The sequence below is a fragment of the Oncorhynchus mykiss genome, chromosome 29 (genome assembly GCF_057628025.1).
Source record: "Oncorhynchus mykiss isolate SJ-2025 chromosome 29, ASM5762802v1, whole genome shotgun sequence".
NCBI classification, from domain to species: Eukaryota; Metazoa; Chordata; class Actinopteri; order Salmoniformes; family Salmonidae; genus Oncorhynchus; species Oncorhynchus mykiss.
In genome coordinates, this window is record NC_143050.1 from 47,125,180 (window position 1) to 47,138,733 (window position 13,554).

Below are 13,554 nucleotides of genomic sequence, written 5' to 3' on the forward strand. Positions count from 1 at the left end.
TGATTTAAGATTTTAAAACAGATTTAGCTCATTTATGTCCCAATCCCTTTTTTGTTTTGACTGAATTGCCCAAATGTCAGAAGTCTAAGCTTTTATTTCCACACAGACACGCTCAAAACATGCATATGTGTCATATTGAATTTTGAGAAAAGAAGAACATCATGCTAGCGCTGAAATTTGCCTCTTTAGTATGAACAATTAAGCATGGTAAACTATGACACAATTGAATTGTGTTTTGATAATGTGCGACTCCCTATTTGGTTATTTTAATGGAAATATTACTTCACTGATTTTTCCTTTAATTGTCATTCACGCCAAATGAAGGACGATATCTGTGAAGAGCCATAAAACAATAGCTAAATCCCCTTGGGACGGAACATATATCTATTTCAATGGCTCCCACCACTTGACAAAAAAACATACCCATTTTTGTATTAGCATAATCAATGTTCTAGTCTGAGAGGTTAAGAGAGAGAGCGAGGAAGAGAGAGAGGCCTGAGCTGTCTGCTTGCCTGTGATTCGTTGCCATTCCTCATAATTGGATCAAGTACGAACTTGTTTAGCTGTATGCTTTGTATTCAGACTGGGAGCAGCCTGGGAAGAGTGAGTGGGAGAGAGAGAAAAAGAGAGAGAGTGGCTAAAGGGGAGAGGAAGAAAACGGGAATATCCTGACTTGGCAATACTTCCGCATTGTGCGTCTCTCTCTCTCCACTAATGATCTGTTTCTCTGGACCTGCTGAGATGATTCATCCCCTCTCGGCTGCTGCTTGAACACCACAGACAGACAGACAGCATGTCACTCCTGCCACCGCAGTGCCTGCTTCATCTGTCCCAGCCGCTAGAGCCGCATCCTGCCCGTAGCGTTTACACAGCAGCTGTCCTCAGTTGAGTGAGCGTCTATTGATTCCACCCAGCGAAATGCACTGAACTCAACTGGATCATGTCTTCTGGGCTACTTTTGTTGTGCATCTAAGCTGAGCTGAATCTGAAGCTTCTATTTCGGGACTTGTTTTGTGAATACATTTCCCATGAGAATGCTGAGAGAGTGAACCTGTGAAGAAATCTTTCTCCCTGTCACGCAAGTCTTATCGGTTTATTTACCAGACGTTAAAAAGGTAAACCTTTTTAACGTCTGGTACGGCTCTGAAAAGCATCCTCCTTCTTCATCTCCCACCCAACCCCCACCATGGCGATCTGATAATGGACAACACACTTTACAGTACCCGCCGCAGCCAGCTGCTGTGTGCTTTGAGTTGAGTCCAGAGATCCTTCTGTCTGAGAGAGAGAGAGGGAGGATGGCGGAGAGTGTGGAGGCGGAGGACTCCTCCGCCGGGCTGGTTGTCCCTCTCGGATCAGCGTCCCTTACCCACTCCTGCACCGATCCTAGACGAGCCCCCGAGGAGGCGCCGGAGGGGGCTGCGGCAGGTGGAGAGTGCGGGGAAGAGGGCACCGAGGGAGGCGGGGACAATTGCGATGGCGGTCGAGCCGGGCCCCTGGGATTATTGGGCTTGGCAGGGACCTGCTGTGTGTGCATAGAGATTGAACAGGTGCGCAGTTGCCTGCGCTCGGAGAAGATCTGCATCCTCCCCATCCTGGCCTGCCTGCTCAGCCTGGCCCTCTGCACCGTCGGCCTCAAGTGGGTCTTTGTGGACAAAATCTTTGAGTATGAGCCGCCCACCCACCTGGACCCTGATCGCATGGAACAAAACCCCTTCATCATCATTTCTGACCCCACACGGGATCTGCCAGTGTCTTTTCCCTACCCCTCCCCTGTCCCCATGCCGACGACCACCACCACAGGACAACCTGAGGTCATATTAGAGGGGAAACCCACCGGAGGACCCTTTGTACCCCAGTCCCCCAGGGTGACTCAGTACAGCCCTACTTCTGCATTGATGTACCCCACAGACCCGCCCACGCAACCTGGACCCCCTAACACCCCAAAACCAGTGAAAAAGGGAACACCAACCCCCTACACCCAAACTACTGTGGAATCTAATGACGTTGTTCTCCCTAAATTCTGTAAGTACGCCACACTTTGTATTTCCAATGATACCATGTGGTATTTTCATTTCCTCTCAGTTTTAGTTTACGCTCATCTTCAGTAAATATGTTCAGTTATATTAGCCTTGGAAGTTTAGACAAGAAAGGATTCTGAAGTTTAATGTCAGATAAAGACAAACTCACAAATATTCACTAAGGGAACCAGATATTGTAGTCAGATGAAGGAAATCTAATGTCAGTTGATGTTGAAATCAAACATCAGCATACTGGGTACAGACAGAAAGGAGATATTCATGTGATACCATTCAGAGAAATAGTTTGAATACAATCCTCCAGTGTACAATACGCAGCCTAAAAAGGCCATTACTTCTACATGTTGTTTTTAAAACAATATTTTTTTCCTATTATGCAACTCTATGCGGAGAATGATAATGCCTGTTGCTGAGCACTCTGTCTGAAAGCAGACATGCTGTGACTTGCTGTGTAGCGCAAGTGGCCATGACTAAGCCTCAGAAGAATTACCAACCTACCTGGGTGTGCGCAAGAAACAAAATCCCTTTCGAAACCACCACAGGCTATTACTACTAAACAACCAACTATAAACTAAAAAACTATCTACTACTGCATAAATACGCCCCTTACAGTCCCATACACCACATTCGATACAGTTAGTCACAAGCATTTTAATGCTATGCTGTTATGTCAATTTCACCAAAACATGTTCTCATCTGCATATTTGAAATAAGCACAAGGGCCCCCAATGCTAGTCGTGCATTATTTCCATTTCATATGACAAATCATTAGGTGATGATGCACGACTTCCTATATCTAAATGCTGTGGTGACGGAAAGACTTCCTCCTGCCAGTCCGATGCTCCATTTCAATGTCAGAGCCTGCTGGAGGCTAATTGATTCCCCCTCCACCTCTGAGCCACAGAGAAATACAATCCCAGTAATGCTATCTACCATGACTTTGAGAGCCGCCAGAGTTAGAACTGCTGGGAAGCTGCTGACTCTACCAGCACTTCTGTCCTCTTGCAGCGTTATTCCCCATTCCCTATGAGATTTCATATGTTTTTCTCACCTGTCCTCATCTTAATTTGACTTGTATTGTCTCAGCAAAATAATCTTGCAGCAACAGGATTTTACCTTTTAGTCCAAAATGTTCTTAGCAACAAAAGAGTGATCAAATCAAAATCCCACATCTGTATTTGACTCTTGTAGTGTAGCTGTGGGTTTTTGTGGCTGCCTGCCCTTGATGCATTTCCTCATGCAAATGAGATTTTCAGTGTAATTAATTCACACTTGACAATTGCCTGTTGGAGATGTGATGAGTAGATTATAGATGGACATCTGTTCGAAAGGCAGGATATTTGGTTAATAACGCCTGCACTCTGATAGCTGACGTGTGTGCTTGGTTTAGTGAGCAGAGAGATGGGAAGGTTTCCTTGTGTTTTTGACACACCCCTGACGAAACAAAAGCATTGGCATTGAAATCTGCCCATCATCAGCACAGATGAAAGTTTAATACTATGAATGCCTCGCATCGATTGAAGTTTTTCGTAACTCATGCATTGATGACGTTTATAGAATTTATTGGCGTGTTCCACCACAGCAGAGGCACATTTTAGAAATTGAAAGACACAGGTGGTGTGACTGCATTCATTAGTCAAATTGAGGGCTGCTGTGAGGCAAGACACTCACCCCTTTTTTAAGCTGCATGATCAATTTGCGGATTTAAATTGGAAATGTGATCTACTGCTTTGGTAATCCCAGACCAAATCAATACCCAGAGAGCAGGTCAGTTGTCCAACCAGGAAGCACAGTGAACGTGATAGTGATTTGTCGCATTATTTGACACATTGAGCAAATTAGAAAATGTGAAGGAAGCTAACGAATACGCCAGTACGGATGCCATATCAATCTGTGGAGAGGTGTATCAAAGTTGTGTCCGACATTCCTATGACTGCATGTGTGTATGAGACAGTTGGTGTTGTCGGCGACCTACAACACACCTGTAATTGTTCTGCAAAAAATATATATATACAACAATAACTCAATGTTGCAAGTACATGGCATGCTCGGGCTAGTTGACTGTGACATATATTAATACAATTGGTGCACCCTCTTAATCACAAATTCTAATGCACTTCCTTTTCCCTAATTGGTATTTCCTAATAGTAATCAAATGTGCATTTCATTACAGTTTGGGTTGAACTGAGAAATGTCTAATTCCATTGTCACAATTCCCTTTGGTTTACCCACATGAAAAAATACTACAGTTTACTATAGAATATTATAGTACTTACTATACAATTCTGTAATAGACTGTAGTATACTGGGAGACCTCCGGTCGTTCGATCTAAGAAGACGTGTTTGAGAGAGGTCCCCATTTAAACTTTAATTTTACATGCCGCTGTTTTTATGTAGATGTATCAGTTGGTTATATTCTTTAAAAAAATAAAAAGAACTGCTACAACCAACATATTGTTGAAGGTCGAACCAACTACTCGAATGCCTAAAATGGCTGCCGCGGCCAATCCTGATGCTGAGTTGGAGGCCTTTACTATGACCACACTTGTAGCTGAGCTAGCTAAACAAAGAAGCCTAAAAGAGGATATGGCTTGTCTCCTCAGCACTTCACTGGCACCTCTCCAAACTTCCATTGATGCCTTTCGAGAAACGGTCAACACATTTGGGCGAAGCCTCACTACACTAGAAGGTTTCTCCACTGACACCGAGTGGATTGCTGAGCTAGAAGCAGCTGTCTCTCATGTGAAAGCGGCCAACACAGCTCTACTTTCCAAGGTACATTCGTTGGAGAATTATGCCAGAAGGGAATACATCTGGATCATTGGCATCATGGAGGGAATTGAGCCTGGAGTCAATTTGTCTCTGACATGCTGGTGAGAAACAGGACAAACCGCCAGAGCTCGACCGAGAGCACAGATCCCTTACCCCCAAACCCAACTCAGGGGAGTGGCCTAGGGCGATCATAGCCTACTTTTATCATTACCAAAACAAGGAACGAGCAATGTGCTGGGCAAAGGAGTATCAACCAAAATTCTGTGGCCAAGATATACGATTCTACCCGGACCTGAGTGCCAATATCATGAAGAAAAGAGCTGAATTCAAGAACCTAAAAACCTGTCTCTACAAGAAGGGGATAAAGTTTCAGTTCCTACACCCTGCCCATCTTCATGTCTTTTGCAAGGGAGAGACCCTAATTTTTGACACAGTGGCCGAGGCTAAAGCATTCTATGTCCGGCGCGAAGAGTTTAGTTGATAGAAGAAGTGACCCAGCTGGCTAGACATGGCGGGAGGTATATGTGGCTGGCTACTTTGCTAGCTGGCAATGAACTGATTTTCATGACATCCACTTGGATATTACTTTTCACGTGAAAACAATGTTTATTTTTCTTGTTCCGGGAGAAACCGATTTATTTCATTTAGTTTTATTTGACTGAGATTAGTGGCAACGTTAGCTACAATACATCACAATCAATTTGGCTTGCTAGCGGGAGCTTGACTGTTTACTATCTGACTAGCTAACGCCACATTTATATTGAAATTTATTTTTACAATGTAACAAGATGATTGCTTAACTCCAGGAGCACCCGGGGAAAACTTTATACTTGGCTGAGAAGATTTCAGACAACAGGGATATTTGTCTGACTTGCTAGCATGCACACCAAAAACCGGAGTGCTCAAGCACTGACTGGGTTATTTGAATGTGGCGGTGGATTTATCTGAGCACTTCTTCTCTACCATTTCTAGTGGCTATCTAGCTGACATATAGCTTGACATGTGGACACCTAGCTAGCTACATCTAGAATCGACTGAACAAAGACCTGTATCCGTGTAAGTAAAACTAGCTGACTAGCTTAGCTGGCACTAGTAACACATAAATAGCCAACGTGGGTTTGTTATGTTGGCATTAGCTAGTCTGTATAGACTATTTAGTAATGCTACAATCTCAGGGTTTGACTTGTGTTCATTTCTTGTTTGCATTTGCATTTGTTTGCACTTTCATGTGACTGTAATGCATTTGTTTGATTGAGTGGATGTTTGGATATATTAAGCTTTCGCCTCAACCGAGTCTCATTGATGTTGGAATATTTTGGCTTTCGTGTTTGTGGAGTGCGTTCCCTCTTTGTGGTCATGCTGTGCCTGAGTATCATATTTTACTCCCTGTAGTCGTGGACAGTGTGACTGTTGGAGCATGGCTCGAAGTCTTGGCTAACAGAAGTATTTTATTTGGCTATTTTGTTTATTAAAGCCAATGTGGGATGTAACTGATCGACTATTGAGTGCCACTGTTAATATTTGAGTTCAAATGATTTAAACCTGGCGTTGTAAATAATTCTGTTAAAATCCGATCTGAATGGGAAAAGGAACTTGAATGGAGAGATCACTGGTGAAGTCTGGAATAGTGGCTTACTTAGTTTTAATGGAAGCTCCTCTTGTGCCCGGCTCAGCCTTATACAGTTTAAGGTGATATGTATGGTGTGACAGGTGACAGGTGTAAAAGCTTCTAGGTGGATTTGACCCACATGTTCTGGTCCTTTCCTCATCTGGAAGACTATTGGTTCACTATATTTAAAAGCCTTTCTGAAGCATTTGATTTAAAGTTGCAGCCTAGTACAGAAATGGCTATTTTTGGAGTACCAAAAAACAATCCTTCTCTGACCTTTGCCTCCCTGTTAGCCAGCAGAAGGATTTTTAAATGTTGAAAATCTATCAATCCTCCCTTAGCCTCTCTTTGGCTCAAAGATCTGATGCTGTTTCTAAAATTTGAAAAAATGATGTACACCATTCGAGGGTCAACCACCTAATTGTATTCCACCTGGGACTTGATGGGACTTTATTCTGAACAGCTCCAAACACTTCCTCCAGATCAGTATTCTTGGCCCAACCCCCACCCCTTGAGGTTACTGCTATATAGGCCTATAAGATCACCTAATCACCTGATTGTTAGGCTATTACATTTTGGTTTGTATTGAAGTAACATTTTTGTATACTTTTGTTTTGTTTTCTGACATGTAACTCAATGACTTTCCCTTTTTAAATGTGTTTGGAGGCATTATGAGGAGGGGACGGGAGGAAGGAGGTCGAAGGGGAACAAAAATGTATTGTGAATATAAAATTATATATACAAAAAAAGACTGTAGAATACTATACTACACACTGTAGTATCCCTCGAGCATGTGTTGTACCTACTGTAGAACGTTGTAGTAGACTGTAGAATACTATGTCTGCAAAAACACTACAGGTCTGCAAAAACAATACACTTTTTTAACTATGGTAAATACTATAGTATCAAATGTACATATACCCTGCCCATTCCCCTCCTCCATATGGGTGGCACAAATTGGGATAAGTGAGAAACCTACATTCCAAGTTTGGACCATATTGTGTTCCATACAGGTTATAGACAACAGCAGAAGTTCTGAACTATCCGGGCAGACCCCAGTCCTACAGTACCTACAAATGATGGAAAATCTTTCAGTGTTTCTCCAGTAGGTTTCCTGAAAGAGAAAGCCTCCACTTCTTTGTCAAAGATACCGTAGTATCACCGTAGTATACTATAGCATTTTTTCATGTGGCTAGCCACATTAAGTTGAATTAACTTCTTCACTTGAGTTCTGTATAATTTAGAGTTCGATATTCCTATTAAATATTACCTTGTCTCAGCAAAACTGGGCTTTGGAGTGTACAGAACATCCCCCTCTGCCTCAGTTTGACAGATAATACACATACACACCCAATGGTCTTTCCCTGTTCTGTTTATAAAGCCATTACTTTGGTAAATAACCCCATCAGCTATCTTCTCAACACATTCTCTTCAGGAAACAGAGCATTTACAGCAGCACAGTAGAACATTTATTTCAAGCCAAGCTAATGAGCTATTCCCCATAAAGGCCGGAACTCAATAAAGGCAGTAGGTATAGGAAGCCATCTTGTTGTTATAGAACCATTTACACATATTAATCACAGTGGCTCATAGAAAATACCTGATATAGCACAATGCGCCCCTCCATGATCACAATGCTTAGAGATGAACAGTCTTCTATAATGTTCACCCAGCAAACATGCCCACATTGGCACGATGTGGACTCAATGTGGACTAAAATATTGGCCCCATGTAGGCTGCCCACATTGGGCCAATGATTTTTATAATTGTTTCATTACAATGCACAAATTGTATCACTTTAAGCTTGAAAGATATTCAGTGAATGTGTTATATTGTATCAGAAATACAACCAAGTTGTTGCTATCATACATACAGTATATTTTTTGAAAATAAACTGTTCAGTTTTTCATATGTCACATGCACTTGTTTAAGACTTCCTCATTGGCAAGATTCAAGAGTCAAAAGAATTGGCATCACACAACAGAACACTTAGGGCTTGATTCAATCAGATCCGCTTTAGCTAACATCCGAGTAGTTGTTGTTTTGGCGGTGTCGAAAGTGGAACTGTGATAGAGCTGTCAAATCCACAAGCTGTCAAATCCGCAATGTGGGAGTCGCATTAACAGAAATTCCACACAGCCTTGTTTACAAGTTCGAACACTGGAATGTGAGATGCAATCTACACCTCAGTTAGGATTATAGAAATCCCCCTTATTTAGTTGAATTCTTTTTCATTTTGAGCGTAATTATTTATATTTAGCCTACACTTTCTCGTTTTGAAATTATAACACTTCATGACAATGCTGCTCACCTTAGTTCCACCTCCGACACTTCCAAAATATCCGCTATGCGGGTGTCTGCTATCACAGGTGTCTGCTATAACAGGTTATGCTTGATCTTATTCAATCTCTGCCTTAAATTGGAATGACACTTCTCAGTAACGGTTGCACAAAAGGGAGGTGGGAAAAGCCAAATTATTTTAATGAATTGCCGCCTCTATATTATGTAATAGCTGGGCTTGGTGTGGGCTAGCCCGTGTTGGGCTCGTGTAGGTTAGACGTTGTTGGGTTCATGTGGGATTGGTGTGGGCTAGCCTGTGTTGGGCTGTTGTAGGCTAGCCCGTGTTGGGCTGATGTGGGCTTGGTGTGGGTTAGCCTGTGCTGGGCTCGCCCATGTTGGGCCGGTGTGGGCTAGCCCCTGCCCACCTTGCCCACAGAATACTCACATGATGCCAATGGGGTCATGATTGCTGGGCAGTTTGATATACACACTGTCCTTTGGGTTTTTGTATCCAACTGATGCTAAAAGGCATGGTTACATTAACATTAATAATACAAGATATTGTAATGACAAGAAGCAGTACTTGCTGAAGTGAAAGAACTGGAAGAGTGAAGGCTGAGAATAAGTGGGTCTAATAAAATGACCTCTGTGACATGGGATTTATTTTCCTTCAGTGAACTTTCCTTGACAATGCACAAGGGCATTAGTTTGTTTCAACTGAGCTAGTTCATAAGTTGGCATGAGCCTAGCTCTATAACAAGAAAGAAGCTTCATAACTTCACTTGAAAATTATTTTGACTGCATTGAAAGTTTCTCTCGATTTAAAATGTCAAATAATTGTGTTCTCTATGACCCTGCGAAATGATTGTTTGTCTTGAATTGGTAGTATCCTTCTTCCTTAATCTAGGCTGTGGTTTAATTGTACCTTCCCCTTGACTTAAAATTAAATATCAATAGCAAAACTTAGTTGAATATTTTCTCTCACATTGTCGTGTAAATATCCATAATAAACCAGTCAACTACAACCTGACAGCACCATAAATCAGTACACACATATTTGCCTTTGTGGTTTCATTTTGCGTAAGTATACAGCTTCACCAAATAATGCAGCATTTCCCAAACTCGGTCCTTGGGAACCCAGGGGATGCACGTTTTGGTTTTTGCTTTAACAGGAGTATGATGAAGGTGCCGCAGGGGATGGCTGACGTTTTACAGCCTCTGAACCAACCATGCTATTTTGTTTGTTTTTTCATATTGTTTGTAACTCATTTTGTACATAGTGCTGCTGCTAACGGTCTCTTATGACCGAAAAGAGCTTCTGGACATCAGAACAGCGATTACTCACCTAGAACTGGATGAGTAATTTTTCTTTAATGAGTCGGACGAGAGGGATTTACCCCAGACACCGGAACAGGCCCCCATCCCCGTCATTCGCAGGAGAAATCAAATCAAATCAAATCAAATTTTATTTGTCACATACACATGGTTAGCAGATGTTAATGCGAGTGTAGCGAAATGCTTGTGCTTCTAGTTCCGACAATGCAGTAATAACCAACAAGTAATCTAAGTAATCTAACTAACAATTCCAAAACTACTGTCTTGTACACAGTGTAAGGGGATAAAGAATATGTACATAAGGATATATGATGAGTGATGGTACAGAGCAGCATAGGCAAGATACAGTAGATGGTATCGAGTACAGTATGTACAAATGAGATGAGTATGTAAACAAAGTGGCATAGTTTAAAGTGGCTAGTGATACATGTATTACATAAGGATACAGTCGATGATATAGAGTACAGTATATACGTATGCATATGAGATGAATAATGTAGGGTAAGTAACATTATATAAGGTAGCATTGTTTAAAGTGGCTAGTGATATATTTACATCATTTCCCATCAATTCCCATTATTAAAGTGGCTGGAGTTGAGTCAGTGTCAGTGTGTTGGCAGCAGCCACTCAATGTTAGTGGTGGCTGTTTAACAGTCTGATGGCCTTGAGATAGAAGCTGTTTTTCAGTCTCTCGGTCCCAGCTTTGATGCACCTGTACTGACCTCGCCTTCTGGATGATAGCGGGGTGAACAGGCAGTGGCTCGGGTGGTTGATGTCCTTGATGATCTTTATGGCCTTCCTGTGACATCGGGTGGTGTAGGTGTCCTGGAGGGCAGGTAGTTTGACCCCGGTGATGCGTTGTGCAGACCTCACCACCCTCTGGAGAGCCTTACGGTTGAGGGCGGAGCAGTTGCCGTACCAGGCGGTGATACAGCCCGCCAGGATGCTCTCGATTGTGCATCTGTAGAAGTTTGTGAGTGCTTTTGGTGACAAGCCAAATTTCTTCAGCCTCCTGAGGTTGAAGAGGCGCTGCTGCGCCTTCTTCACAATGCTGTCTGTGTGAGTGGACCAATTCAGTTTGTCTGTGATGTGTATGCCGAGGAACTTAAAACTTGCTACCCTCTCCACTACTGTTCCATCGATGTGGATAGGGGGGTGTTCCCTCTGCTGTTTCCTGAAGTCCACAATCATCTCCTTAGTTTTGTTGACGTTGAGTGTGAGGTTATTTTCCTGACACCACACTCCGAGGGCCCTCACCTCCTCCCTGTAGGCCGTCTCGTCGTTGTTGGTAATCAAGCCTACCACTGTTGTGTCGTCCGCAAACTTGATGATTGAGTTGGAGGCGTGCGTGGCCACGCAGTCGTGGGTGAACAGGGAGTACAGGAGAGGGCTCAGAACGCACCCTTGTGGGGCCCCAGTGTTGAGGATCAGCGGGGAGGAGATGTTGTTGCCTACCCTCACCACCTGGGGGCGGCCCGTCAGGAAGTCCAGTACCCAGTTGCACAGGGCGGGGTGTTGATGACGAGCTTGGAGGGTACTATGGTGTTGAATGCCGAGCTGTAGTCAATGAACAGCATTCTCACATAGGTATTCCTCTTGTCCAGATGGGTTAGGGCAGTGTGCAGTGTGGTTGAGATTGCATCGTCTGTGGACATATTTGGGCGGTAAGCAAATTGGAGTGGGTCTAGGGTGTCAGGTAGGGTGGAGGTGATATGGTCCTTGACTAGTCTCTCAAAGCACTTCATGATGACGGAAGTGAGTGCTACGGGGCGGTAGTCGTTTAGCTCAGTTACCTTAGCTTTCTTGGGAACAGGAACAATGGTGGCCCTCTTGAAGCATGTGGGAACAGCAGACTGGTATAGGGATTGATTGAATATGTCCGTAAACACACCGGCCAGCTGGTCTGCGCATGCTCTGAGGGCGCGGCTGGGGATGCCGTCTGGGCCTGCAGCCTTGCGAGGGTTAACACGTTTAAATGTCTTACTCACCTCGGCTGCAGTGAAGGAGAGACCGCATGTTTTCGTTGCCGGCCGTGTCAGTGGCACTGTATTGTCCTCAAAGCGGGCAAAAAAGTTGTTTAGTCTGCCTGGGAGCAGGACATCCTGGTCCGTGACTGGGCTGGATTTCTTCCTGTAGTCCGTGATTGACTGTAGACCCTGCCACATGCCTCTTGTGTCTGAGCCGTTGAATTGAGATTCTACTTTGTCTCTGTACTGACGCTTAGCTTGTTTGATAGCCTTGCGGAGGGAATAGCTGCACTGTTTGTATTCGGTCATGTTACCAGACGCCTTCCCCTGATTAAAAGCAGTGGTTCGCGCTTTCAGTTTCACGCGAATGCTGCCATCAATCCACGGTTTCTGGTTAGGGAATGTTTTAATCGTTGCTATGGGAACGACATCTTCAACGCACGTTCTAATGAACTCACACACCGAATCAGCGTATTCGTCAATGTTGTTGTCTGACGCAATACGAAACATGTCCCAGTCCACGTGGTGGAAGCAGTCTTGGAGTGTGGAGTCAGCTTGGTCGGACCAGCGTTGGACAGACCATAGCGTGGGAGCCTCTTGTTTTAGTTTCTGTCTGTAGGCAGGGATCAACAAAATGGAGTCGTGGTCAGCTTTTCCGAAAGGGAGGCGTGGTATATGCGTCGCGGAAGTTAGAGTAACAATGATCCAAGGTCTTTCCACCCCTGGTTGCGCAATCGATATGCTGATAAAATTTAGGGAGTCTTGTTTTCAGATTAGCCTTGTTAAAATCCCCAGCTACAATGAATGCAGCCTCCGGATGAATGTTTTCCAGTTTGCAAAGAGTTAAATAAAGTTCGTTCAGAGCCATCGATGTGTCTGCTTGGGGGGGGATGTATACGGCTGTGATTATAATCGAAGAGAATTCTCTTGGTAGATAATGCGGTCTACATTTGATTGTGAGGAATTCTAAATCAGGTGAACAGAAGGATTTGAGTTCCTGTATGTTTCTTTCATCACACCATGTCACGTTAGTCATAAGGCATACGCCGCCGCCCCTCTTCTTACCAGAAAGTTGTTTGTTTCTGTCTGCGCGATGTGTGGAGAAACCCGTTGGCTGCACCGCTTCGGATAGAGTCTCTCCAGTGAGCCACGTTTCCGTGAAGCAAAGAACGTTACAGTCTCTGATGTCCCTCTGGAATGCTACCCTTGCTCGGATTTCATCAACCTTGTTGTCAAGAGACTGGACATTGGCAAGAAGAATGCTAGGGAGTGGTGCACGATGTGCCCGTCTCCGGAGTCTGACCAGAAGACCGCCTCGTTTCCCTCTTTTTCGGAGTTGTTTTTTTGGAATCCACTCAGTTGTCCTGTTTGTAAGGCAGAACACAGGATCCGCGTCGCGAAAAACATATTCTTGGTAGTACTGATGGTGAGTTGATGCTGATCTTATATTCAGTAGTTCTTCTCAACTGTATGTAATGAAACCTAAGATGAGCTGGGGTACTAATGTAAGAAATAACACGTAAAAAAACAAAAAACTGCATAGTTTCCTAGGAAC

At 43.7% G+C, this 13,554-nt stretch overlaps 1 protein-coding gene across 5 annotated transcripts in view; it reads left to right on the forward strand.

Annotated features, from left to right (window-relative positions):
* The first annotated feature begins 453 nt into the window (after positions 1–453).
* The window catches only part of LOC110509536 (pro-neuregulin-1, membrane-bound isoform), a 68,100-nt gene continuing 54,999 nt past the window's right edge, over positions 454–13,554 (forward strand). For 3 of the 5 annotated variants that reach the window (XR_016493450.1, XM_021590454.3, XM_021590455.3), the window contains exon 1: positions 454–2,022. Coding sequence is in view for 4 of the 5 variants with exons in the window: in XM_021590454.3 (XP_021446129.3) it covers positions 1,296–2,022 (727 nt within the window). In the remaining variant the exon portion in view is untranslated. The remainder of the gene's footprint in view (positions 2,023–13,554) is intronic. The other 2 variants (XM_090227344.1, XM_036967978.2) reach the window with 1 other exon arrangement.